The sequence below is a fragment of the Barbus barbus genome (assembly GCF_936440315.1).
Source record: "Barbus barbus genome assembly, chromosome: 6".
NCBI classification, from domain to species: domain Eukaryota; kingdom Metazoa; phylum Chordata; class Actinopteri; order Cypriniformes; family Cyprinidae; genus Barbus; species Barbus barbus.
In genome coordinates this window covers 26,914,655-26,942,348 of record NC_136734.1, presented here as the reverse complement: position 1 = coordinate 26,942,348, position 27,694 = coordinate 26,914,655, and the positions used below count along the sequence as shown (strand labels likewise).

General features: G+C 39.7%; 1 protein-coding gene across 3 annotated transcripts; it reads left to right on the top strand.

Moving 5' to 3' along the window:
• Positions 1–701: 701 nt before the first annotated feature.
• Positions 702–27,293, top strand: mark4a (MAP/microtubule affinity-regulating kinase 4a; the record flags this gene model as incomplete). 3 transcript variants are annotated; one of them, XM_079418600.1, is made up of 18 exons in its annotated part: positions 702–1,374; positions 3,685–3,882; positions 6,990–7,043; positions 11,707–11,755; positions 11,887–11,952; positions 12,178–12,248; positions 12,390–12,446; positions 12,598–12,834; positions 13,855–13,974; positions 14,221–14,320; positions 14,450–14,559; positions 14,676–14,847; positions 14,916–15,127; positions 17,855–17,958; positions 18,067–18,351; positions 22,090–22,172; positions 22,567–22,611; positions 23,327–27,293. In XM_079418600.1, the coding sequence occupies 18 exons, from the start codon at positions 1,324–1,326 to the stop codon at positions 23,389–23,391; spliced, it is 2,079 nt and encodes a 692-aa protein (XP_079274726.1). The 3 variants fall into 3 exon arrangements, with proteins under 3 accessions (XP_079274726.1, XP_079274727.1, XP_079274725.1); XM_079418601.1 differs by having other exon boundaries at positions 1,324–1,374; positions 22,090–22,176; positions 23,327–23,669; XM_079418599.1 differs by lacking the exon at positions 22,090–22,172 and having other exon boundaries at positions 1,324–1,374; positions 23,327–25,312.
• Between the last annotated feature and the right edge of the window lie 401 nt (positions 27,294–27,694).

Sequence of the window (27,694 nt, the reverse complement as noted above, 5' to 3'; positions counted from 1 at the left end):
CTGTATTTTAATCAAATAAATGCAGTCTTGGTGACTCCTCTCCAAAACATAAAAAAAAAATCTGACCAACCCTAATTTTTTATTGGTATAGTGAATATAAAAGGAGAAATAAATTAATTAATTGTGAGGCAGACAGTCCAAATAGTTTCATGTCCAAGGAGTTTCAGTTCCTCACTAAGACTTCAACAACCTGATCCTTTATATAAAATGTATTTACTTTAACATACTCTAATGATTTACGTAAAATATTTTTGTTGTTTAAAATGTAGCCTACAGTGAGGCAAAATATATTCATTGTTACATCAACAGACTTTTCTTTAACATTTTCAGAAACACGATTAAAAATCTTACCAATCCCAACTTTTGAAAGCCTATTCTAGCTTTGGGCAGTTCTTAGGCACATCTGAAGTCAGATGTATCATGTAGTTTGTTTATAATCTTGTCCTTTGCCACTGGCCTGTGTAAATATTGTAAATATGCCCTCGGTCATGTATTTTCAATAGACAATTTCAAAGTTAAAAACAACTGCAGTATTGGTATTTCCCCTTTAGCCCTTCAAATAGCCTACTCTTAAATAAGTAAAATGATGAAAAAGCGCAGTGATTGAGAGCTGAGTTTTGACACGTGCAAGCTGTCTGTCAGTCCGCTTGTGTGGAGCTCTTTAAATTGTCCGTCAGTGCGCGCGCGTGTGCGCCTGTGTCAGTGCTGAGACGAGCGCTAGAGGAGGCAGCAGTGGCGCATCTAACACATCCGCCGCTGGAATATAATATAACGGCTGCTTTAGGATGTGAACGGGTCTCGGCCTCGTCACCGGCCACAGCTTCTGTTTTCCCATGACAAACAGATGCGAGAAGAGAGCGAGCGCGCGCCCGAGAGAGAGTGAACGATACAGGGGAGCGGAGAGATCCTCGATATTATTATGAGAAAAGAGGACTTGGTCGCCGGAGCCGTATTTGTTTTGCTCGCGGAGATGAGGCAGGGGGTAGCGAGTCGCTACAAAATCGTTGGGCTCCGGCCAAGCATTGCTCTGTTTTAGCACATATATAGCGCCGCGCTTGCGTTTTCATCGCCAACTGACTCGTTTGATCGTCACGGTTTGCATCGCAGAAAAATAATGCAGCTGTCTCGAGGACATCTGTGAGATTTGCGGACTGCTGTTGCCGCTGCCATGACAGACGCAGGCTTTACCGAGCAGGCGGTGTGAGAGAACCACGGCCCCAGCTGCAGCAGCACGGCCGATGTGGGCTGCGTTTACCGGGGGAGATTAAATCTGTAAATACTGTTCGCGTTATTCCTCTTTAATCGTGTGCATTCTCAGGGAAAATGTCCTCTCGGTCTGCTTTACCGTCTGCGAACGACCGGAGCACAGATCATGTAAGTATCATCATAATTTCAAATGAATTAGCCAATTATTATTGTAATATATCATCTCAGCACCACTCATATCCTACAACGCCCTGTATTTAACGTCAGGTGCACCGTCATTTTTGCAGCCTGATACATTCATTGCCCGATATCGTTCATGGGAGGATGGAGAGGCAGGACACAGTGGCTCATGTACGCATAGCAGGTTCTTTGGCAAAATGGGCCGCATCCTTGAATGTGCAAAGCAGCAAAAGAGTCGCTGCGAAACGCGCAGGCAGCAGAGCTCAGGCCATCCGCATAGTGTACACATCAGCGCATCATCTGCGCACGAGCGCCATGCGCTCTCACCGCGCTCCTCACCCAGAGAGCGGTTTTGCTTCATTGGCAGAATTTGCGGGAGAAAAGCAAGAAGACGTTATGACTCTGCAGATTAGGAAATGAGTATAACTATGCCGGGGCACCAGAATCAACTAGGGAGGTTTTAGCGTTAGCTGTGATCTGTCGTTCGCGCACAGTACCGCGCTCACTGGCTGGTGTAGTGGCCTACCGGTCCTGCGCCAACAAATTGCACTGTGGTTCATGATCTGACCTAGACTTGTGTTTGCTAATGTATTATTATTATGTATTCTATCCAAATCTAAAACAACTACTGTTTATTTATTGGTTGGCACTGCGTTTAAAAAACACTGATTTGATGGTAACACTCAGTAAATATATTTTTACTCAATGTAAATTTTAAAGCAAGCACCAAGGTAAATGTTTCATGTAATTCATTAGTGTTTTAAACTACCCAAATGTTATATTATACCAGGTTCTTGATGTCTTAGTTAGAAGCTGATAATGCAGCTTTGCATTTGAACTTTGCCTGCCTTCAAATATATAAAAATATTAAATCCTTTCTCTTTTTATATGTAGACTTTTTACATGTTTTTGAAAGAAGTCACTTATGCTTACCAATGCTGTTTATTTAATACAAATTAAACAGTACCAAAATACAGTAAAACTGCATTTTAGTATGTGACACAAATGTGTATGCATGTACCTTGTTGAGCCAGAACTGGACTAAGATTATTTAACACCCTCCTGTGCTCTCTCCTGGCTGGATTTTTCCCAAGAGACACTTTTCATAAGAGCTATGATAATTATGTATGACTTTCTTTCTTTCTTTCTTTCTTTCTTTCTTTCTTTCTTTCTTTCTTTCTTTACAATTTTTATTTTTAAATAAGAATGAGAGCTATTGCACAGTATGTGCTATTTGGTGTGTTTTGCATATAGTGTGTGAGGTACAATCCAGTAGGAGCAGGGCAGGGCATCGTGAGTAATTTATTCAATCCTTGAGCTGTAATCCAGTGGTCAACAGTGCAGATGGGGACCTGGGCATGCTTTGATTTCTGTGTGAGCTCCTTTCTATCCCCTCTTAAGGGGACAGTTGGAGCCGTTCAGGAAACTTTACCAGATGTTAGCCTGAGTGTTCAGGGTTCAGTTAGGTTTAAATGTGCTAACCTAAATAGAAAGTTTAGTTTCAGCGGCGACAGACTAAAACCCCCATGGCAAAGTAAATTAATCCTGTATTATAGGGCAGACTTACTCACACACCAATGCTGACCTCAGTTTTCCCGCACACTCTCGTCTACCACCATTACATTTATAATCTAGCCTAAATAATAATTCATATGATTTTTTATTATTTAGTTTTCATGTTTATGATAAGCAAGCTGAAATATCTTAATTTCCCCTTACATTTCTGTATTTCTTCATAATTTTAGACACTTAAATGCACATATGCCATTGGTGAATTTTATTTGATGCATCAATAGTGAACATTGTTCTTTTTAGAAATGCTTACAATATAGTTTAACCAACCAATCAATCAGTCACTAAATAAATCAATTCTAATTGAGAGATGCTACAACAGTTGTGTGGCTCATCTACATACATGTAGACTGATTTTTTGTGTGTAAAGTAAGAGCTTAAACAGTAAATGAGGATTTAATTCTGAAATCCGGTGTAGTCGGTCAGTGCTGAAGCATTAGTCTTTTTTCACCACAGTTTCCTACTTGAAACTCTCCCATCAACTTTCTTTCTTAACCCTCCTAACTCATCTATTCTACAATTATATTTTTCGTTTCTACGTGCAATTTCTGTAATATGAGAGAATCACTTTAGTCCTTTGGCCTGGCTAGAGTCACAGGCAGGTTTTTCTTACTTCTGTTTGCTTCAGCATAAACGTATTCTCCAGTTTAGTCTAATCCATTTTTTTCCCCAAATTGAACTTAATTACTCTTAATAAATGTTCTCTTTGTCTGTCTCTCTGTCCAGCATGCGTCTCTGGTGGCGAGTCGTTCAGAGAAAGGGACGAATGTGTCAAGTCGTTCACTGGGTGCGAGATGTCGTAACTCCATGGCCTCTTGCTCAGATGAGCTGCCACACATTGGAAACTACCGGCTCCTTAAAACCATTGGCAAGGGCAACTTTGCTAAAGTCAAACTAGCCCGCCACATCCTCACAGGCAAAGAGGTGAGAGAGAAAGGTTGCGAGAGAGAGTGTTTACATAGGTAAAACCAGAAGCGTGTGATAAGATGTTGGTAAAGGAGCTGCTGTATTGGGTCTCATTCCCATCAGAGCTCTTGTGAGCTGTAATTCTTTGGGTGGTATATTTTTAAAGTGGTCCAACTTAAGTGCGAAAATTTACACACCCACGTTTACTTTTTATAAACCAAAGCTGATATAGTGTGATTTTTAGATGAACTTCTTAGTGGGCTGCAGAGAGCTTTAATAATCTTAATCACAATAAATTGTGACGTTTAAAGAATCATGCTGGCATAGTGTTAACATATGTAAAGTCCTAGAATTTTTTAGAATTATGTTTAAATACCATGACAGAGAGTTTAAATACTCTTGGACCAATAATAGTGAACTTATGTGTGGTAGTCCAGAGCCACGTATACTTTTGGGAGTGAGGCCTGCATTTAAATGCAGATGGAAACCCCGTAAATTATGGTTGTGTGTGTGTGTGTGTGTGTATACAGAATACAATGGTCACTCCCAAATTCATGATGGTTGACGTAACCACAACGTCATTGTGGCTATAAATAGGTAACATGGATGCTAAAAGTTTTGTACTAACTATTTTTGGTCAAAGTACAGGTTCTAATAAAATACCCATCAACAGAGTGTTTTGTTTATGCTCTTTAAGCTGCTACTAACAGCATGTGCTCTGATTGAACTGTACAGTGTGAGTTCCCTTTAGACCACATGGCTGGAGGGAGCAGCTACAGTGGAGAGAGACAGACTGGCATGTGAATTTGCGAATGAGTCAAGACACATGGCTCTGTCTCTGACTAGCACCACACGAGAAGAAAAGAGACATAGATGCACTTTTAATTACATCACTGCATTAACAGTTTTCTTTCTATGCACACTACACATGAATAAACGACTTGAACGAGTTTTATTGTCGTTTTGAAAAAACACCCCACACCCGCCCTGAACACCTCTCCACACAACCATTAACACCTCCAGCAACCCTCCTCTCCCCCACACCTACAATTCAAATCAGCGAAGAAGATGTGTGCCAGGTCTTCAGAAAGAACAAAAGAAGGAAAGCACCAGGCCCAGACGGTGTGTCACCAGCCTGTCTGAAATCCTGTGCTGACCAGCTGGCCCCCATCTTCGCACAGATCTTCAACAGATCACTGGAGCTGTGTGAAGTCCCCTCATGCTTCAAACGCTCCACCATCATCACCGTCCCAAAGAAAGCCAAAATTACTGGACTTAATTACTACAGACCTGTGGCTCTAACGTCTGTAGCCATGAAATCATTTGAAAGACTGGTTTTGGCTTATCTGAAGGACATCACTGGTCCCTTACTGGACCCCCTGCAGTTTGCCTACAGAGCAAATAGGTCTGTGGATGATGCAGTCAACATGGGACTGTACTTCATCCTGCAGCATCTGGACAGACCAGAGACTTATGTGGGGATCCTGTTTGTGGACTTCAGTTCCGCTTTTAACACCATCATCACGGAAACCCTGCTTACAGACAGGAGGTTAAGGAGCTGGCTGTCTGGTGCAGTCTTAACAACCTGGAGCTTAATACGCTCAAAACTGTGGAGATGATCATGGACTTCAGGAGAAACCCCCCTGCTCTCCCCCCACTCACCATCATGAACAGCACTGTGACTGCAGTGGAGTCATTCAGATTCCTGAGCACCACCATCTCTCAGGACCTGAAGTGGGATATTCACATAGACTCCATTGTCAGAAAGGCCCAGCAGAGGTTGTACTTTCTTCGCCAGCTGAGGAAGTTCAATCTGCCACAGGAGCTGCTGAAACGGTTCTACTCCGCCATCATTGAATCCATCCTCTGCACTTTAATAACTGTCTGGTTCAGCTCAGCTACCAAATCTGACCTCAGAAGACTACGGAGGGTAGTCCGGACTGCTGAGCGAATCATTGGTACAACCCTCCCCACTCTCCAAGAACTGTACTTATCCAGAGTGAGCAAAAGGGCTGGTAAAATCACTCTGGACCCCTCACATCCAGCACACTCCCTCTTTGAACTGTTACCGTCTGGTCGACGCTACAGAGCTCTGAGCACCAGAACGACCAGACACAGGAAGTTTCTTCCCTCAGGCAATCCATCTCATGAACACTCAACAATAAATGTGGTGTACACAACTATAATACATTATCCATTCACCACATTCACTTATTTTATTTTTATTTTCTCATTTCTAATTTGCACATACTTGACCTGTACATACATAGTTGTCTATATTATATATTGTGTTTTTGCTGCTTTGTACATTGCCTTTTTGGATATTATTCTTTTATTATCTGTGTCCTGTCCTGTTGCTGTCTTTCTGTTGCACTGTGGAGCTTCTGTCACTATAACAAATTCCTTGTATGTGTAAACATACTTGGCCAATAAAGCTCATTCTGATTCTAAATTTGGTTAAATTTTTAATTTGTCGAATGCGGTTGCCACTCCTGTATACAAACAAAACTCTGAAACAAGGAGTACTTTTAATATAAGGCAAGTAATACCTTAATTAAAAAAGGATGCATTAAATTAATCAAACATGACATTAAAGATATTTATGATAGAAATAAAAAAATCTATTTACAATAAATTGTTCTTTTGAGATTTCTATTTCTAAAAATGTCACTTTTTTCACAAAATATATTTAACAGCACAAATGTTTTCGACATTGACAACATTGTTTTCAACATCTTTGATGATAAGATATGTTTTTGAGCACCAAGCTAACATGTTAGAATAATTACTGAAGGATCACTAAAGACAGGAAAAAATTGCTGCTTAAAATTCATCACAGCAATGATTATATTAAATTGTAATTTTTTATGATTTTTTTTTTACAGTATTTTTGATAAAATATATTTTTGAACAGTAGTGTATTCTCATTTATTGTAACCAATATTTTTTTAATCTGGTTGTCCTGTCTAGCAAGTTTATTTTGATAAAAGCATCTGCTAACGAATGTCAGATACTATATCAGGTTTGATCACAAACAATCAAGAGCTTTTGGGGGGGGGGCTATCTGTCATAAGAGAAAATTTATGTTTGGAGTTTCAATCACTAATTGTACACTCTATATTTAGGTTGCAATAAAGATTATCGATAAGACTCAGTTGAACCCAACCAGCCTACAAAAGGTAAGACCAGTTTTCAAGACATTTTTTCTTTATTAAGACAACTGTCACAATGCTATGCAATGAAAAGAAAATAAAATCAACATTTTACATAGACATCACCTAGTGTCCAGAGTCTCAAGTTAACAGTATGTATATTTTACACACACACACACACACACATACATACATATATATGTATATATACATAATGATTTCAAAGATTGTGAGGTTCTTGGAAGTGTTGCAGTAATATGTGTGTGATGTTAGTGTTTAGTGTCGCTGTTCAGTTTGCGCTCTCTCCTGTATACCAGTGACTCATCTGTCTCATAATAGATTATCACCGGCCTTCATTCCTCCAAATCCTCCCACTGAAACCCACCACTCAAACACGGCACGGAGTTTGAACATACATCAAGATTTTTATTGATTATTGACAAAGCTATGCTTGATATGCTTCTGACTTTGAACACACTTGTGAAATCAGTGGTTTTCACTCATCTGGATGGATCTTACATCAAGTCTTAGCACTCACAACTATGCCACCACTCAACACTGGTCCTTTTGTGTGCAAAATTTGAAATGTAGTAACATAACCACTGGATATAATTGAAATATACAATGTTTTTTTTTTTTTTGTAGGGGGCATTGCCGTGTGAGTAATTTATTTTTTCCCTAAATATCTACTGTATTTAAATGCATTGTTTAGTTAACTAGTTTAAATCTGGCCATAGGCAGTCTTGTTTAAAATATATCATTTGTTTGTGTGCATAGTGTGTGTGTTGGAGAGGAGAGGTCGACAGCTGCAGTTCTCCACAGGTCCAGAATGCCCCACTGTGATTCAATCCCGGCTCTGTAACACACACAGTTAACTGTACACAAACCGTAAACCACCCTTATTGAACATAAATCACGTATGGCTTCTTGATCACTCATACGGCTGATATGAGCTGTTATAGTAATGCTGGAATCACTGTTCTGTGGCGCATTTGTCAGTTGTCAGAGTAAGTGTTTGTCTTATCTCTCTTTTTTTTGTTTTGCGCATAGAGAAATGTTGAGTTTTGTCCCATGTCATGTTTGCTAGATGATAGCTCCTATGCTTTACTATATAGGTGATATAAATAATAATAATAAGTATGTTTACATGTGACATGGCTCATAGCTTTACTTTCTGTGGCTGTGTTGCAGTATGTCTTCTCTGATGGATTTTCTTCTGGTCTTCTGATTTGCATATTATAGTAGTTTATTCAAACATTTCTGAGCTCTTATGTCAACAACACAATTTTAAACATGTTTATTCTGCTGAAAGTCACAATGAATACCAAAAAGAAAACAATTAAGGCAGGGACTTTGTCCTATATGTCTGTTTTTCAATGAATGGCGAAAGATCTGATTGCGTGCTCACAGAAGTTGGTGGTGTTTAAAGGGGTCATATGATTATGCATATGATATGCTTTTTTTAAAGATCATTATTTTGTGTATTTGGTGTAACAGAATATGTTGACATGTTTTATTGTTCAAAAAACACATTATTTTTCAAATACTGTACATTATTGTATGTCGTTTATGCCTCGCCTCTCGCTTCGTTTTCTACCAAGCCCCTCCTTCCGACAAGTGCAGTCTGCTCTGATTGGCCAACTGACCCAGTGCATTGTGATTGGCCGAACACCACAAGCCGCATCGGAAATGTAATGCCCCTTTCCATAATCGCGAGCTTCAGCTTTTCAAATTATAGTAAAGACAGTTAATAATGTCCTTAGTTTTACCATCAGTTCAAGCCCAAGAGGGGAACAGAGTCGCGTGACCGACACAGTGATGAAGTTTGCACACAAGCTGCGACCGTTTCTCCCTCGCTCTCTCTCTCTCACACACACACACAAACAAGCGACGCTGCGCTGTGACTCTCTCTCTCTCACACACACACACATTTACACACACACACAACACGCAAAATTCCGCATTTAAACAGTCAATAGCAAATACTTAAACTAATAACAAAACATACAGTCGCTGATTCAGAAGCGCCAGATTGTCATAGCAAAGTCAGAATTACCTCCTCTCCTAGGCTCAAGAAACGGTCTACCATAAAATGCGTTGCTGTTCTGTTGTAAGCTTAAAGGTGCCATAGAATGAAAAACTGTCTTTACCCTGGCATATTTAAATAATAACAGTTCTGTACATGGAAATGACATACAGTGAGCCTCAAACACCATAGTTTCCTCCTTCATATGTAAATCTCGTGATTAAAAAAGACCACTGAAAAACAGGCGAATCAGAACATAACACCGACTGTGACGCAACAGTCGGGATCACTACGCCCCCAACATTTGCATAAACCCGCCCTTGTTCTAAGCCGGCAGAACCATCAGAAGCTCTGCAGGTATTGTAAATAAACAAGCGCGGACAACAGCGAAAATAACTAAATACATTTTATGTTCCAGGCCGTGCAGGGGGTGTGAAGTGCAGGGATGGGTTGGTGTCTGTATTCAGAAAGGCACAGAAAGCAAATAACGCGAGCCACTAAAGGGACATGGTTAGCTCCTTGCTAGCGGTAGCCTGTTACAGTACATACGATTTCACTCTCAGTAAGGAGAGATGAGGATGATGGCGAATGACTTACAGATCCTGAGCACCACTGACAAGCATCTGATCTTGTGAAATGTGTGGTAAGTACTGTTGCTCCATAATGTAAACATAGTTTGTGTGATCGCGTCTCTTGAAATTTAAACTATAACGCGATCGATGGATCGTTCAAAAGCAATTTCAATGCCTCGCATATTAATAACGGCTCCCTGATGCCCGCGTTTTATATACAGTATAATTACCCGACGATATAACTGCGAGAGAAAGTATTTAAATATATATTTTCCTCCCTGTGCTTCCTTCTTGCTGATGAGCAGCACTGTGAAACAGCCAATCAGAGCAGAGCTCATTATTATTCATGACCCTGCCAAATAAGCCAATAACAAACCGTTTCATTCTAGGGAGAAATCCTAGGGTTGTAAATGGACATGTAAAATCGTTTCTGGAGATTTTTTGCCCTTACCTAAGCCACATACCTTCTGTGTAGATATCAGAGAACAATTTAAAATACTGTATCAATGCATTCTATGGCACCTTTAATGATTCCTAAATGCAAATACTTTCAAAAGGCCAAATAAAGTGCTTTTGATTTCACATAGAAGCACACAGTCTCCCTGACATGGCTGCATACCACTACTGCGGTTACTGAAACCACGGCCTCTTTCTTTGATTGAACATTTGTGCTGCATTATGCAAATATTTCCACATCTTGACGTAGACGTGGGGGCGTGTTTAAATGAGCCGTTTTAGGGGGGCGTGGCAGAGTCTTAATTTTGATAAAGAATATCTCTTTGGTTTTGTGACTTTAGTCTTTGCAACTTCAGGGATCTTATCTATGCACAATCAGCTTGTAACACTCCAAAGAGAAAGGAAAACTTGAAATCGCATCATATGACCCCTTTAAGAAGTCCAACATACGTCACCAGAGAGAAGTCTCTCGTATCACCTTTACACTGTAAAAAAAATTGTTGTTTCAACTTAAAATAATTTGTTACACCGTTGACTTAAAATTTTTAGATTAGGCAACTAAAATATTCCAGTTGTCCCTTAAATTAACATTGAATAACTTAAAATAATTTGTTACCTCGCTGAATTTTTAGTTTAGTCAACTTGAAATTTTAAGTTGAACAACTATTTGAAACAATTTCTTTTTACAGTGTAGATCAAGTTATAATATTTTGATTATAAATTACAAGGTTAAAAAAATATGCATGGATGGATCATTTACAATAAGGTCAATAACCTTATAGGGAAGATGTCCATTTCATGCTGACTTTAAACTGAAATGAGCAGATTTTCAATGAGCAAAATATTGGCTTAGTCATTATGAGAGGTTGAGGCAATGTGATTCAAAAAGAGAAATGTAATGTGATTGGATTATGAATCGACAAGCCTCAATAAGCCACACTGGTGAGGAAAACAGCTGCTCATATATTCTTGTGTTATGATTGACAGGATTTGCTGTACGAGCTCCCGGCAAACGTTTGATGAGACATCTGTATTGACTAGAAGACATAATAAGTTGATTTAATCTTTGTTTTCAACATTGTGTGTGTCCCTTCATGTGTAATTGTATATGCATCTGATAATGTGAATTAAAGAAATGAGGGGTATAATAAAGACATTTCCTCTGAACACATGTCTGTGAGATGTATTATGGGACAGATGCAGATGCAAGACTCCATCAAGGGGTTTCCAACAGGGATTGTACATTGGGTACTTTGTACAGATGGAGAGAGCACAAAATACATACAGTGGTGTGAAAAAGTGTTGGCCCCCTTCCTGATTTATTATTTTTTTGCATGTTTGTTACACTTTAATGTTTCAGATCATCAAACACATTTAAATATTAATCAAAGATAATACAAGTAAACACAACATGCAGTTTTTAAATGAAGGGTTTTTTTTTATGAAGGGAAAACTAAATCCAAACCCACATGGCCCTGTGTGAAAAAGTGTTTAAAAATAAAAAATCAGGAAGGGGGCCAACACTTTTTCACACATGAAGGCTTGATGTTGACAAGTATTGATGTTGATGAAAGTATATTCTGGGAATGATTTAAATTATATTTATCATGTTACCCTCTTTTTCTTTCTTTTGTAGCTGTTTAGAGAGGTGCGGATCATGAAGACTCTCCATCACCCCAACATTGGTAAGATGCACTTAAATGCAATAAATGCATGCTTGCTTTTGTAATAATCACATTACAAAATAATTATCTAATTCTGTTTAAATGTAAGCTTGCCAAAAGTATTAAATTCCAGCTACTCGTATATATTACAGTCCAACTCTTTGAGGTTATAGAAACAGAGAAGACGCTTTATCTTGTGATGGAATATGCAAGTGGAGGTGAGCTCTGATGTACTGAACATAGTATGTAATATGACTTTGTTTAATACTAGTGTGGCCTTGGAAGTGATGTGTGTGTGTGTGTGTTCACTATACGGTGTATATTTGTGTAATGTGGCTCTCCAGAGCTGCAACATAATGCAAAAAGACTTGATGCTCAACATAATATTTCTAGGTACATCTGTGATATTTGGGATATTATTCATGTGTGATTTGGTTTTCCAGGTGAGGTGTTTGATTACCTGGTGTCTCATGGGAGAATGAAAGAAATAGAGGCTAGAGCCAAATTCAGACAGGTGAGACATTTACTTTATCACTACAGCACAGCACATAGTGCAGGATTAAAGATCAAGGTATTGCGTCACATTAAGCCTCTGGTTTACAGTTTCAGCGTTCATGTGTTTTAACTAGATTGTGTTATTTTTTTTTTGTTTCAGATTGTGTCAGCCGTTCATTACTGTCATCAGAAGAATATAGTTCACAGAGATCTGAAGGTATGAGCTAGAATTTGCAAAAAATAAATTAAAAGTATTAGTGTTTGTATCATTTTCTGTCTTGTTTTTTTTCTCCTTGTTTTTCCTCTCCTTCACGCAGTTCTGTACAGCCTAATTATTTCTCTCTCCTTCACTATTTCTGTCTTTATAGGCAGAGAATTTGCTATTGGATGCAGATGCTAACATAAAGATAGCAGACTTTGGTTTTAGTAACGAGTTTACGTTGGGGAATAAGTTGGACACCTTCTGCGGTTCCCCACCTTACGCAGCTCCAGAGTTGTTTCAAGGAAAAAAGTATGATGGGCCAGAGGTGGACATCTGGAGTCTGGGGGTCATCCTGTACACACTGGTCAGCGGGTCACTTCCTTTTGATGGACAGAACCTCAAGGTACAGTTATTCTCTTTCTACACCCGCTATGATCCATTTCAGCCTCTTTACACCAAAACTTACTGGAGTCTGGGAAATAATCAGTACAGTATCTTATTGCAATATTCTCTGATTGTAATATTGAGTTGATAAACTGATACCAGTTACTTTGGTTTTTACAACAAAATACAAGTCATGTCAGTTTAATTTATATAGCGCTTTATACAGTACAAATTGTGTCAAAGCAGCTTTACCGTGAAAATAATGTTTCAATGATGTAAACAAACTTTGGGTCTGCTGTAAAACAGCTCTAAAGAGAGGACAATAGTAAACAGTCCATTTTTCAGTTAAAATCAATTCATTGTTTGTTTAGTTTATTAGCTGTGTGAAGTTCATCAATTATGGAATGAGTTCAATTAATCTATAAAACAGCTCTGTAGAAAACAGTGATTTCATCATCCAGCTCAGTTCAGATCAGTTAAGTTTTCTTCAATAGTGTCTGTACAATCACTTTCTTTTGTTTGTTTGTTTCTTTCTTTCTATTTAATTTTTTTAAATAATTTATTCATGCACTGGCAAAGCTGAATTTCAGCAACCATTACTCCAGTCTTCAGTGTTTCATGATCCTTCAGAAATTGTTCTAATATGCTGATTTGGTGCTAAAGAAACATTTCTTATCATTATTAATGTTGAAAATGGCTGTTTTGTGGAAAATGTGATACTTTTTTCAGGATTCTTTTATGAATAAAAATGTTCAAACAAACAGCACTTTATTTTTTGTAACAATTTAAAAGTCTTGCAGTTTGATGCACCCCTGCTAAATATTGAAAGTAAAATCTTGCTGACCCCAAACTTTTACACAGTCTATATCGAGGGAAATTAATTTAGAATAGTGCACCGTTTTTTGTTTGTTTGTTTTTTACATTACATTGAATGTCTTAACTTTGGACCTAAAAATTTCTCTCATTTCTTAATTACAGTCTAAAGACCACACTGATATCTGTTTGTCATACAGTTTGCTTGTGCATGTGTGTTTTCCAGGAGCTGCGTGAGCGAGTGTTGAGGGGGAAGTACCGTGTGCCCTTCTACATGTCCACAGACTGTGAGGGGATTCTGCGCAGGTTTCTTGTGCTCAATCCCAGCAAACGTTGCACTCTAGAGGTGCATACTTGCAGATACATAGATGCACTCTGCCATACCAAATCATGTACCAGATATATTATATTATGCCACTGTGCTGAGTTATAGCTCTGTAAAGCTTCTGTGCTGTAGAATGCATATAGCATGCATTTGCTGGAAATTGCTAAAACTATTACTTGTGTGTTAATCAAGTTATGAAGTCAGTGCAGTTAAATGACTGAGCTGGGAAGTTTCTGTGTAATCAGGATGCTGGTATTTCCTCCACAGCAAGTGATGAAGGATAAGTGGATGAATGCAGGGTATGAGGGCGATGAACTAAAGCCCCACATTGAGCCAGCAGAGGACTACAGTGATGCCAATCGAATTGGTGAGCATGTAGACCAGTAGGAAACTAGTTGTTTTACTATGTATTTTGTGTCCAAATTATCCTTGGAGGGAAAAGATTGGTTGTGTTTGTAAATATTCCTCATGTTCTCTCATTTCTTTGTCTTTCCAGAGATTATGGTTGGAATGGGTTTTACTCCAGAAGAGATTAAAGACTCTTTACTCAGTCAGAAATACAATGAAGTCACGGCTACATATCTATTGTTGGGCCTGAAGACTGAGGTAATACATTGCGTGTGCGCACACGCACGCACACTGTGTTACTACCAATTTTCTTCTTGAAAATATTACAGGTACCTAGATTCTTAGAGTTTGCTTTGTACTCCATCTGGTCATAGGATGGCGCTGAGTCACGAGTTAGTGGCAGTATGACTTTGCCGCGTGTGCGTCCGAGCCCAGTTACCAACGGAACCAACAAACACTCCTCTTCATCATCTTCCTCATCCTCACACAGCAAGACTCAGCGCAGCGCCTCTACCTACCACCGCCAGCGACGGCACAGTGACTTCTGTATGAGACACTTCATCTTAAACTTGCTTCGAATTGTGAATGATAATAATTATTAGTTTCTTCTGCAGGTGGTCCCAGCATGCCTGTGATGCACCCTAAGCGTAGCCCGACCAGTGGCGGAGACCGTGAGCTACGTGAGAGCCGCATGCCGCCAAGGAAGGCCAGCTGTAGCGTAATGGGCAGTCGGACGCTACCACCATCTAGTCCAATGGTCAGCACCGCCAACAACCCCAATAAGGCTGAGATACCTGATCGACGCAAAGAGATGACCGCTACCACTGTGAGACGTTTCTCTACGTAGATAATGTTTTCAGTTTCTTATATATTTTTTTATTAATTAAAGTACACTTTTATTCAGCAAGAATGCATTATTGATCAAAAGTGATTGTAACGCCATATTAGTGTTGGGCCGATAGACAATGCCATCACCAATGGCTGATATACATCACGATGTATGAGCCCGCATCGTGATACCCCCTGCAATCTGCCGCATCCCAATACCGTGTTCGGAAGGAAAATGACAGAAAATATACATTTCAATACTTTCTCTCACAGTTATATCATTAGGGAATTATACTGTATATAAAATTGCCTGCTTTTGAATGTACGTTTGGACGTACTCTGTTTATACTATGGAGAAGCAGTACTTGCCACACATTTTACAAGATTAGATGTTTGTCAGTGGTGCTCAGGATCTGCAAATCATTCGCCATCATTCTTAGTCATCTCTCCTTACTTTGTTTATGTGGTAAGTGAAATTTCATGTACTGTAATGTAACAGGCAACCGTTAGCAATTGCTATTTGTTTTCCGTGCCTTTCTGAATTCATGCTTTGGGCACACCCCCTAACTCTCCCCCCACCCCCCGAGATGTCATCGTCCATCGCAATGTTTCACTCTAGACATCGTCCGATCCCAATTTTGTTGACATCGGCCAACCCTACGCCATATAATATATTACTATATCAAATAAGAATTGTTCTTTTGAATTTTCTATTCCTCAAAGAATCCAGAAAAACTATTACATTTCCAAATACTGCAAATACAATTTCTATAAAAATATATATATTTTAAATCCTACATCTGTTAATTTTTAGATTATTTTGACAGTTGAACCCCACTGTATGCATTTGTTTTTGTGTGTATGTGTGTGTATATATATATGGGTTGGACAATGAGACTGAAAAACTGCCCAATATAGTTTTGGAGGTTTCATGGCTATATTTGCGCAGCCTGGTGGCCAGTCTTCACTGATTGCACGTTCCACCAGTAAGAGCTGAGTGTGAAGGTTAAAGTAGCAGAGCAATAGCACAGTGCATGTCTCGCTGGCGCATCTGTGAACGGGAAAGACTTTGTGGTGTATCGAGAGCCACAGTATCCAGGGTAATGTCATCATACCACCGTGAAGGATGAACAACATCCAACAGGAGTAACTGTCGACACATGAGGAAGCTGTCTGAAAGGGATGTCCGGGTGCTAACCCAGGTGTATCCAAAAAACACAGCTGCCCAACTCACTGCAGAATTAAATGTGCACCTCAACTCTCTTATTTCCACCAAAACTGTTCGTTGCAAGGTCCACAGGGTCAATATACATGGCCAGGCTGCTATAGCCAAACCTTTGGTCACTCATGCCAATTCCAAACGTCGGATGATAATGCACCAAAAACACAGCAAGACTGGTGACAGAGTGGTATAGATTTTTCAGAGTGGTATACAGGACTGTATAGATTTGACTACTTTAGTCATTTCCATGAGTACAAATTTACATTATATGTTTAAGTATTGTGACGAGTCGGCTGCCTCCCCCCTGTCCATCATCACCACCCCGTCCCGTATTCGCCGCCCTTCACCAGGCTCCCGACAGGAGTGGGTGTGTGAGAGAGGAGGGGCGCTGGAACAGCCAGGGCTGGCGGCGTGTGATGAGGCGCACCTGACGTGAATAGAGCCTCATCACCGCCGCCGTTAAATGCCGAACGCGCCTCTCCTCGGGAGACCGGTCTCTCCCCCGTGCATGCACGCTGGTGTCCTCGTGGGTCCAGGAAGGGAGCGTCGAGGAGGACTGCCGCACCCGTTAGGCGGCTGACGGGCCAGGATGCCGGGCCGCCGAATCCCCCAGAAGCGCCGGGATTTCCGAAGATGGACGAAGCAGCGCCAGAGACGCCGCCGCCACTCGCTCCCGGCCCCGAGAGGGGAGCGCGTGCGGCCACCGGACTCCGCCCCTTCCCTGGACCCTTCCCTCCTGAACACTGCCCTCCTACACAGCCCAGCAGCACGACGAGGACACCAGATCCCTGTTTATTTTGGACACTTTTCCCCCTTTGGACACTTTATTTTAATATATTGTTTAATAAAAACCTCTCCGAGGCTTGACGCCACGCCCACTGTGTCTGTCGTTGGCTCCTCCCGCCACAGTATATAATGATATTCTAGGGAATTGTGTGCTTCTAATTTTATAGCAACAGTTTGGACAGGACCCTTTTCTGTTCTAACATGACAGTGCCTCTGTGGCAAGGCAAGGTTCAAAAAGAAATAATTGATTCAGTCAGTGTGGAAGAACCTGACTGGTCTACAGAAAGCCAAGTCCTAAGCCAAGTTCCAGTTGAACACCTCTGTTGTGACTTCAAATGCAGACCTCTAGCCAAAAACTCATCACCAAACACCAATGACACCAATGTACATATGGGTGCAGTCATGTTAGACACTTCAAAAACTGTTGCAACAGAGATGGAAATACAATTTTTAAATATATGAATTATGTTTCCATCTTTGTTGCCACAGTTTTGGAAGTACCCTTTTCTGTTCTTAAGAAGGGGGCATCCCAATACATTTGTCCATATAGTGGACAATTCCAATCCACAATTCCCTAGAATATCATTATATGCTTAAACATTAATATTAAACATATATACACTATATTGCCAATACTTTTGGCAATATAGTGTATATATACATACACCAAATTTTTGGGGGGGGTTAATGAAATGTTGTGTCCCATCTTTGTTGTAGAACAATATCCCAGGAAGTACTATGACCCGCAGAAACACGTACGTATGTACAGATCGTTCCAGCACTGACCGACACTCGCTGCTGCAGAACGGCAAAGACAACAGGTGACAAACGCATACATTCACAAACACAGACACACTCTGTCACTGTGCTGCATATCCCAGTGCACGGTCTGCCTCTCATTCACTGAGTCTGTTTCTGTCTCTTCTCAGCTCCCTGTCTCACCGTCTCCCTCCCACCTCTCCCTCCACTCTCAGTATTGTTGGAGCGGGAGCATCCTCCTCCTCTTCCTCAGGTGAGCGCTGTAGGCTGACACGTGGATCCACCATCCGGAGCACCTTCCACGGGGGTCAGCTCCGTGACCGTGTCCCACCCACCTATGGACCTCCGCCCACGTCGCCCACCCTCAGCCATGATGCTGGAGCCCTGCCACCGAATGTCCGCAGCCGGGCCACTTCTAACCTGTTCAGCAAACTCACCTCCAAACTCACACGCAGGTAAGAAGAGAGACTCTCATATAAAACATCCACTGATGATGCATTGCTATGCAACATAAAAAATCAGAAAACCTGGTAAAGCGTCAATAATGTCTGTCTCTGATCCAGAGAAAAATTATTCTAAAGCTCCTTTTTTTTTTGCAAGAAATTGGCAGTTTATTGCTCAATATCAGGAATTTGTGCTGCTAGATCCAGCAGTGTATAATGATCATATTATATGAACTAGATGAAGAATTAATGGGGAAAAAAATATGGCAGCTTTACAGTTGAATAGAATTGATAGAGACATCAAACCAATACAATACTACACTTTTTGTGAACAATACTACACTTTAATACTATAAAATGTAGAGCTGTAACCAATCACTCAACTCACAAAGCGATATGATTCATGGTACTGATTACAACAGTTAAATTAATTAATTAAAAATTTTTTTTAACAAAATGAGATTAAGACAAATAATAAATAAGGTGTCTTTTTATTATTGCTTGGACAAAATGTACATTTCTTTGTGAAATTGAAATATATCAAATAACTAAATTGAAATTTTGTAACAGAGCTCAAATCAAATAAATAAATATAAATAAGATAAACAATGTAAGGCTTTTCTTGTGCTCTTTACATTTAAAATTAGAGGCAATCACTGTATTTTAATCACAATCCAAACAAAGATGCTGCATACATTCAGCATGAGCAGTTTTTAATCTAAATTAGATTATCATTTTGAAATATGAAGTAAAAACGGAATGGACTGACTTAAGCTTTCTGAAATGATGCTACATAAAACATATCTGCATGAAACTAAAACAGCAGATGGGCTGAATGAAAATGCAAATTCACTCTCTGACAGCAGGTGGCGCTTATGGAACAGCAGCGTTATAGCGTTTCCTTGTTTGCTGCTGTAAACCAAACAGCACTGCTTATAAACACTACTTTAAAGGGGTCATGTGATGCGATTTCAAGTTTTCCTTTCTCTTTGGAGTGTTACAAGCTGTTTGTGCATAGATAAGATCCCTGAAGTTGCAAAGACTAAAGTCACAAAACCAAAGAGATATTCTTTATCAAAATTAAGACTCGACCACGCCCTCCTAAAACGGCTCATTCAAACACGGCCCCACACATCTACGTCACGTTGTGGGAAGATTTGAAAAACACCGCCCAAATATATATGCAACGAAAGAAGGTGGAACTATTATTCTCTCTGTAGTATTGTTGCTGCCACCGGTTCCAACTTTGCAAGGACAGTCTGGTGCTTCCGACTCACAGCCTGTAAGTACATTTTCTTATTTAAAGAATTTGCCACTGATGATTCAAACACGAGTTTTGAGCAGTGTAGAGTAGTGCTTGTTGTTTTTCGTTTCTCCGATCACAAATGCAGACATTGTAATGTTTACGCTGTGCGACACAACGTGTAAAAAGACAGTATAAGTCATTATAATCAGTAATTATGTCTACGCTGGATGCAACAAATGCCTCGTTTATAATGGGTTTTATTGTTTTTGTGCCGGGACACGGCATCACAATACGGTAAGGGGCGTAACATTTCCATTTCACGCTTGAAGTATTCAGCCAATCACAACGCATTGGATAGCTGGCCAATCAGAGCACACCTCGCTTCTCAGAACGATGAGCTTTGTAAAAATCGACGCGTTTCAGAAAGGCGGAGCATAGAGGAGCAACAATAATGTACAGTATGTGGAAAATGTGTTATTTTTTTTATTTTATTTTTTTACCTTAAACTGTATAAACACATTGCATTACACCAAATACACAAAATAACCAAACGTAATCCACTGCGTCTTCAGTGGCTCACCCTAACCCTATGTCGGGAGTAAATGACGACTGCTATGTTCATTATTACATCCAACAACAAAGTACATTAATCGCTTAGGAGACATTCTTGTCTTCATCAACTCCAGCGGTGAAACAATGGCAGACTGATGACAGCTCACACACGGTGGGTCTAAGGTAAGATGGCCTTGTCAATCAACAGTCGTGGGAGCTGCCTTGGTCTGTGTGACATCACACGGACAAGAAGCTGAGAACGGCTTGATTTGAGAAAGGGGTAATGATTTTAGTAGATAAAAAAAAAAAAAACACTGGGTGGATTTTTATCATTATAGGGTTGTTGTGTACACACACTGCCAGCACACATTTATGTTCAAACAACATGTAAAAGTGATTTTCGCATCCGAAGACCCCTTTAAGGTTGGTTTCCTATTTTTGCTAAATGAAAGCCATAACTTTATTTCTAAAAAAAAAAAAAAATCAGTGCATCACTAATTAACTTCTTCCTTTTACCTATACTGAACTACAGTATCTTACAGGAGACAGATCATGTGCTTCACTATCTTGACTCATATTGGTAATCATCATTTTAATAAATGTTCATTTTTCTCAGACAAATACACAACACTTCGCCAAAGGTCAGTGTCACCCCTGTCAGTGCAAATCAACAAACTGTTAATGAAAATTAATTTCCTTCGAGCGGTACGGGTCAATATAGTATAGTACGGTATGGTTCGGGACCGAATACCCTGATCCAGCTTGCGCTTCCACAGCCAACAGTACCCTTACTTGATAGGCGTGGTGTATGCAGGAAAGTAGCGATCAACGATACTATGGTAAAGTTCAAAATAAATATATAAAGTTAAACATAACTTTGTGCTCAGCCAAAACGATATGATGAGGAACAAATAATAGATTCATGAGACCACAAATGCCTGATAAATTTACCCAAAACGAATTGTATATCATTTTAATCACTACAGAGACATCAGAGCCGGCGGCAAATGTTGTAAGGATTAGCCAAGCTAAGGCTGCTCTGGCGGATACATGAGGTGATCGCCCGGAGCTCCGAAATTGAGAGAGCACCTATTTGGAAAATTTGCTAGCTCTATAAATAAACCGCAGATTTGAGTTTTAAACAACTACATTCTTGCCTGAAAAACTCTTAAAACTACATTTAATGTCAGAATAACAGTAATATTTTGAAAATTACACAGGTTTTTGGACAATGACATTTCAACAGTCCACAAGAACGCATATTGAGAAACGGCTATTGTCTGTGTGAAAATATAAAATGATAAAATACACTTATATTTTTTTTGTATTTGCGCACACTGATGTAAATAAGCCCAACACTCAGAGCGTAACGAGTGAAGGAGAACTTTTATCCCCTTGTATCACGCAAAAGTGACGATTCTAGTCAACCAATCAACATTGTGCAGTGAGATTATCTCCACCCTTTTGGTACCCTTTGCTGTGCTAGGGACCCCAATGGAAGGAAACCAGAAAAATGGTAAGGTGCGGTTCACTATTTTAGTACCATTCACAACTTCTGACAATGGAAATGGACATAATTGTGTACCGTACCGTACTGTACTGAACCGTACCACTCAGTGGAAATGAGCCATTAGGCAGCGGTTTGCATTTAGGTGAATCTTAAATGGTTAAATTTATAAATAAATGCATAGACTTGATGATTTATGTCACGCATTTTTTTCAGCTTAGAAGTTGGTTTTACTATCACGCTTCACAAATTCATCTTTCCTTGCATTATTGCCTCTATTTTTTAAGCTTTCCAAGCATACAAATGTGTACCTTTCCTAGTCTCTCCCTCTTTGCTCTTATTTCTCTCAATTGCATTTATCTCACTATCACTCAATCCTTCTTTGACTTTCTGCATCTCTTCTTTCTCTTGCTCTCCTCATTGTGTCTCTCTCTCTCTCTCCTAGGGTCAATCTTGACCCCTCTAAACGCCAGGGCTCTAATAAATCAGTGTCGGGTTGTACTCTTCCACAGGGATCCAAAACAGTTAGTAAGTTCCCCTGTTTGCCTGTCTTGCAGCTGCACGTCCGTCTGTCTCTGCACATGGCATGCCTGTCTGCATGCAGTCTCCTTTGCAGAACATGTGTCTGGTAAACAGGATGTGAGGTTGAGGAAAGTTTGGATGATGGTGCATGGAGGTTTTCTCTCTTATCGGTTTGCATGAATTCAGGAACACACAATTTTTTTTTATTCTATATGACCCATTACACATCGCACAGGTCAACATGGGTCAGCCAGTTATATTGACCTGCTAGCAGTTGGACAGGCATGAGACATCCAGATATGTATGTTTGTATTTTTTTGTTGGTTATGGTGGAGTTGTGTTGCATGGCGCAGACGCTGTTAGGGTAATGCAGACCATTTGAAAATCTGTTTCTTTGCAGGGTCACAAATGAATCTGAGGGAGTCAGCAGATCTTCGTTCACAGGGTGAGTCCGCTTAAGAATCTTTTAACATTATGGTGCTTTTAAAACTGGTTTGGGCCAAGCAACTGAACTAAATGCCAAGTGTACATCTGGAAGATCATGTTATGACATTTTGATTAAACATTACAGGGCAATTTATTTTTAAAAATGAAACGCATGAATGAAGTGTTCACAATAAGATCTGTAACATGCATTTGCAAAATTGACAGGATAAACTTGACTTCATTGACAACTTTAAGAACAGACTTTGTCAACAATTACAATGGTAGAAGAATATTAAATTGAGCTGTTTAAAAACTGAAGCTGAGTTTGAGCTCACAATGCAGTGCATTGTTAAACTTCAGTATGAGTACAGTTGATAACACAGAAAATATGCATTCTTTTTTTTTTACATCCTCTAACTTAATTTTTTGTAGTGTCTTTTTTCATTTCTTTCAAAGTTTTTATTAGCATAATTTTTACATAAAATTTTACCAAAAGCATCAATACACACACAAAGTGAAGGAAAAAGTATCTCTCTATTTAACATAAAAAGAATAGAAATAAGTAGTAATAATAAACAATAGTACTAAAAATAATATGATAAATTTTAATAAACAAATTAGAATAAAAGCAGTATTTGCTTTCTGAATGTGAATCTCAAAGAGTTTTTCAGATTTTTTGTAAATCTCTCTGTGCTGGTGTTTCTCTTCATACTCTGTTTCTTTCTCTTTCCCAGTGGCCATTTATCTGGGAATCAGAAAGCGCCCGAGCCCTGGAGCGGGGGAGGGGGGTGGGATGTAAGGGCTCATCTCTCCCGTCCCCCCCGGGCCCCTGCAGAAGTGGTACTGGCCTTGCGTGAGGCGGCGAGGGGATGCGGTTGCCAGGTCCGGCACGCTGGCCCATTTCTGCTGTGCTGCAGTCATGGGGCAGCAGGGTCAAAAGTCACTTTTCAAGCCGAGGTGTGCCAACTGAGTGTGGGTCCCGCAGAGGCAAACGGAGTACGCTACACGCGCCTGTGGGGGGCCCCCCTCGTCTTCAGGCACATCGCATCGCAGATCTCTAAAGAGGTGGAGCTCTGAGGGGACGGGGAGGAGACTTGACTCGGAGACGTCCCCTCACTATATCCGTCATTATAGCGAACTGACGTTGACCCACCCACCTATGTGTTATAGACTTAAAACAACATCCGATCCCTCCTCCAGTCAACACTCAACACACAGCGAAACTAAACACACGTAAACAAACACAATCACCTTAAAAGCACGGGACACTCAACCCTGACAATATGGAAACCTAAAGTACAAAAACAAGCACTCCCCTTCCATGCACAGCATAAACCTGAGCGCTTCTTAACATGAATACACACACACTCTGAAAAGCCTCATTCACCGCATCTGGATTGAATCCAGTTTAGTATTTTTATTCTCATTCTAGTCATGAAATTCTTACTTAAATAATTGATGTCATTCTTTTTTTTAACCACTTTTGTATGTTTTCAACAAGTCTTGACATTTTAAACGGGTCATCATTTTTATGTTTTTGTGATTTTAATGTGTCTTACATTTCTTAATACTGAGTCATTGACAATGTAGGACTGTAGCTGCCAATGAACTATATGCACAAATGTGAAGTTGGCAAACTTATCCTAACTTCATCATAGCTCACGGTGCCCAACCAAGTCTACATCGCTGCTTGACTGCAAATTTGATCAGGCTGCAAGCCAACCATCTACACTTTGTTTTTGAGATTGTCCAAGCTAAATTTTGTTCCCTAGGAAATCTGTTTTTCTGATGTATAGTGCCAGTTTACTTTCTACCAATTTTAACTTAGAGACATTTAATGCCAAATGACTTTCCCTGACCCTTCGCGAACAGGCTCTGTGATTGGTTGGTTCTAGATATTAATCCTTTACTTCAACTCCTATTCAGTGATCCTTTGCAAATAGAGTCACCTCTCCCTTTACCTGGTCAGAGTGGACTTGAGGTTACCGCAAAAGGGATTTTACAGAGAGATTGTTTTAGTGTTCAGTGTTATTAAAGACACGTTTCCTGCATTGTAGATATCTGAATAATTTTGAAAAAAAAGACCTATTGGATATTGGATCATATTGGATATTATTTAATTGTCAAACAAACTAAATATTTAAATTGGATTTAAAATTTAAACATTGATTCTTTCCACCTCCAGTATTAAAAATGAGCAGATAAGTAAATATCAAATACAGAAATGGTGTTAGCATTGCAAAGTATATTATGGCTTAGTAATTGCCAAAAATTATGCCATAGAGTCACAGGCACATGCCTGTTATTGTATGTTTACTTAAAAATCACCAGATATCTAAAATGCAGGATGTTATCATGCAGGAGTGCAGGAAGAAGTTCAGTACTCTTATTGCTATAATATATTTTAGGGGCAAAATGCACCAACAGGGTTTTGAAAAGAATAGTTTTTTTTGATTCAAAGTCAGTTGCACTTGCAATCTTGTGATAAAATAGCATTATGTATGACTATTTCCATTGCAACGTCTTAACAATGCTGTGCTACATAAATAGACGCCGTTTTAGATTGGACCACAGGTCATGGACAGGCCATGTTTTTGCTGTAGCTCATGACGGTTTTTAGCCATATGCGAGTTTGTGTCTCTAACAGATGTGGAAGCATGTTATTATCGACTTAAGGATTTCATATGCTGGTTTGACACCTGAATAAAAGAAATACGCTGCTTAAGATTATTTTTCATGAGTAGAAATAGGTTTGTTTGGAGCTTTTCTGTACTTTTTTTCAAATAATACTCTTGGCTTGCTTTTTGACTAAATCATTTGTTGTATAACAAATCCTAACTTTGCAATAGTTGTCAATTTGGCGAGCATAAAAATAAACAGCAATTCACAAGCGAGTGGATCAAAATGTAACTGATTGGTGATAATTGTGCAATAGCAGTAGATGTTACTGTCAGGTTTAGAAGATGTTTCTATCTTAATGTAAAGCCATGCTTCGGCCCTGTTGGTGCTGCCAGCTTGTAGATAGTGATCAGATACATGGATTCGAGTAATGAGGGTTTTTTTCAGCCAGGAACGTGTATAAGACACTTCTTGCTAGTTAAGTTTGAATAAACGGGTTGATTTAATAGGGTTGGTCTGTTAAGTGTCGATTGGGGAGTGATTGTGCTATCATGTGTGAAATATATAGTAGATACTAAAGGATTATATTCTACTTTCTCCATGTTTGTGATGGCATCTCCTTTCATTCATGAGAGAGTGTCAGATTATCGTACAGAATACAAGCTTGGTTCTTCATTTTGATTGTCTGCAGCAAGTAGGTCAAATACGTTGAGATGCTTGAAAGTTTACTTGTGATGACTGACTCCACATGAATCACTGTGGCACGTCACCTTTGACCTTCAGCCACACAGTGAGCCCCTAGACCACAGATCTGCCATCGCTTTATCCATCCACTTTTTTGTTGTCTTGTTCACTTTATTCTCTGCCTTTGTGCCACACATTAGCAAAGACACCCAGTTTCTCCTCGTCCGATTGCCGAATCACTGGAAATCCTTGTGTCATTGTTCTGTCTGCTCTGTGACTGGACTCCTCTTGTGGAGACGCTTCCTGTTTCAAACTGAACAGGATAAGGACTGGACGTACTGGACCAGTCTGAACCGGTCTCCACATCAGACCAGCTCTATCTGGTTTGGACTGCTGAGATCTGTATCTGTTCGATGTCCATTAAGACCTCTGTGCACTCATGTTGACTTGAATCAGCTGCATCTTATGGCTCTGTGGGTTTGTACCCATGTTTGGCCACCGGAAGGCGCCAATGTCTTAAATGTGAACACCTTCAATTTGTGTATATTTGCACAGGTACTTAATTTATTTTCTAGAATAATTATCTTGGGAGAAAAAAAAATCATAGTTTATATCAGTCAGACTCTGGCTGTATATAAAGATTATGATACTGATGATAATATTGTGAGTATAGTATATACAGTATCTTAGAACTCCAGGTTAAACCATAGCTAGAGCAGAGACCCTCTGCTAGCTCTCCAGACGTTTCTATGTGTGCTGAAGTGAAACACTAACCTGCAATCCTGCATGATTCAGAGCAAGGATGGAGAAAGAGAGAAGACAAATGTGAAATAACAGGACGGGCAAAAGCAAAAGAATTCAAGGGAGAGAGAGTGTGTATGGGTGTGCATGTATGTGTGAATGTGTGCGTCTGTGTACTGCGCTACTCTGTTGCCCTGCCTCCCTCTCTCTGCTGGTAGGAAATGTTTGTTTGTGTGAGAGGATTAGGGCAGACTTTTGCTCTGGCAGCCATACTTGACCTGGAATGAAAGTGTGTCGTTATGAATGAGCTTTTGTAATGTCCAAGGCATTAAAAAAACAGAGAATTAGAGAGAATCGCGAGTCAGGCGCATCACATCTGAATGGTAAATCCCTCCAGTTCAGTGTTGTGCTGTCTGTGATGTAAATTGTCTGCTATGACATTGGGTTTCTCATGATGCATTTAGCTAATATGCAATATGACGAGAAGTCAGGTGGACAAACTTTATATATGAGAGTGAGCAAGAGAGCGACAGAGAGATTCAAACCTTGATGCTGTTTGCAGAAAGTAATTTTTTCCCCAGAGGTGTTTGCACCGCTGGCTGAATATTAAAAATGGAAACAAAAGATCTTGAGAAAAATAAACTCCACTGATGTTGGCATCTTTGCTTGTGTTTGATTATTGTGTCATTTTTATCCAGATATATGGGAATGTTGTGGTGTGCAAAATTATATCCATCTTTTTTATGGGTACTTTTATTTGTCACCTGGTTGGAAAAGATAAAAAACATAATTTGAGCTTGAGTCTGTAATAAAAGTTTGATTGATTGATTGTGTCTATATTTTACCCAGTGCTGGGTTATATTTAACCCAGCATTTTTAGAGTGTATAAACTCATTACAAAATGAATAGTTTATGCATATATGTATGTGTATACATACACACATTTATAAGTGTATATAATATATATGTGATATCATATATATGCAGGCACCTAAGCATTGTTTACAGGCGTTGGATTCAGTTTATCATGGAGCATTAAGGTTCATCACAAGCCCTTA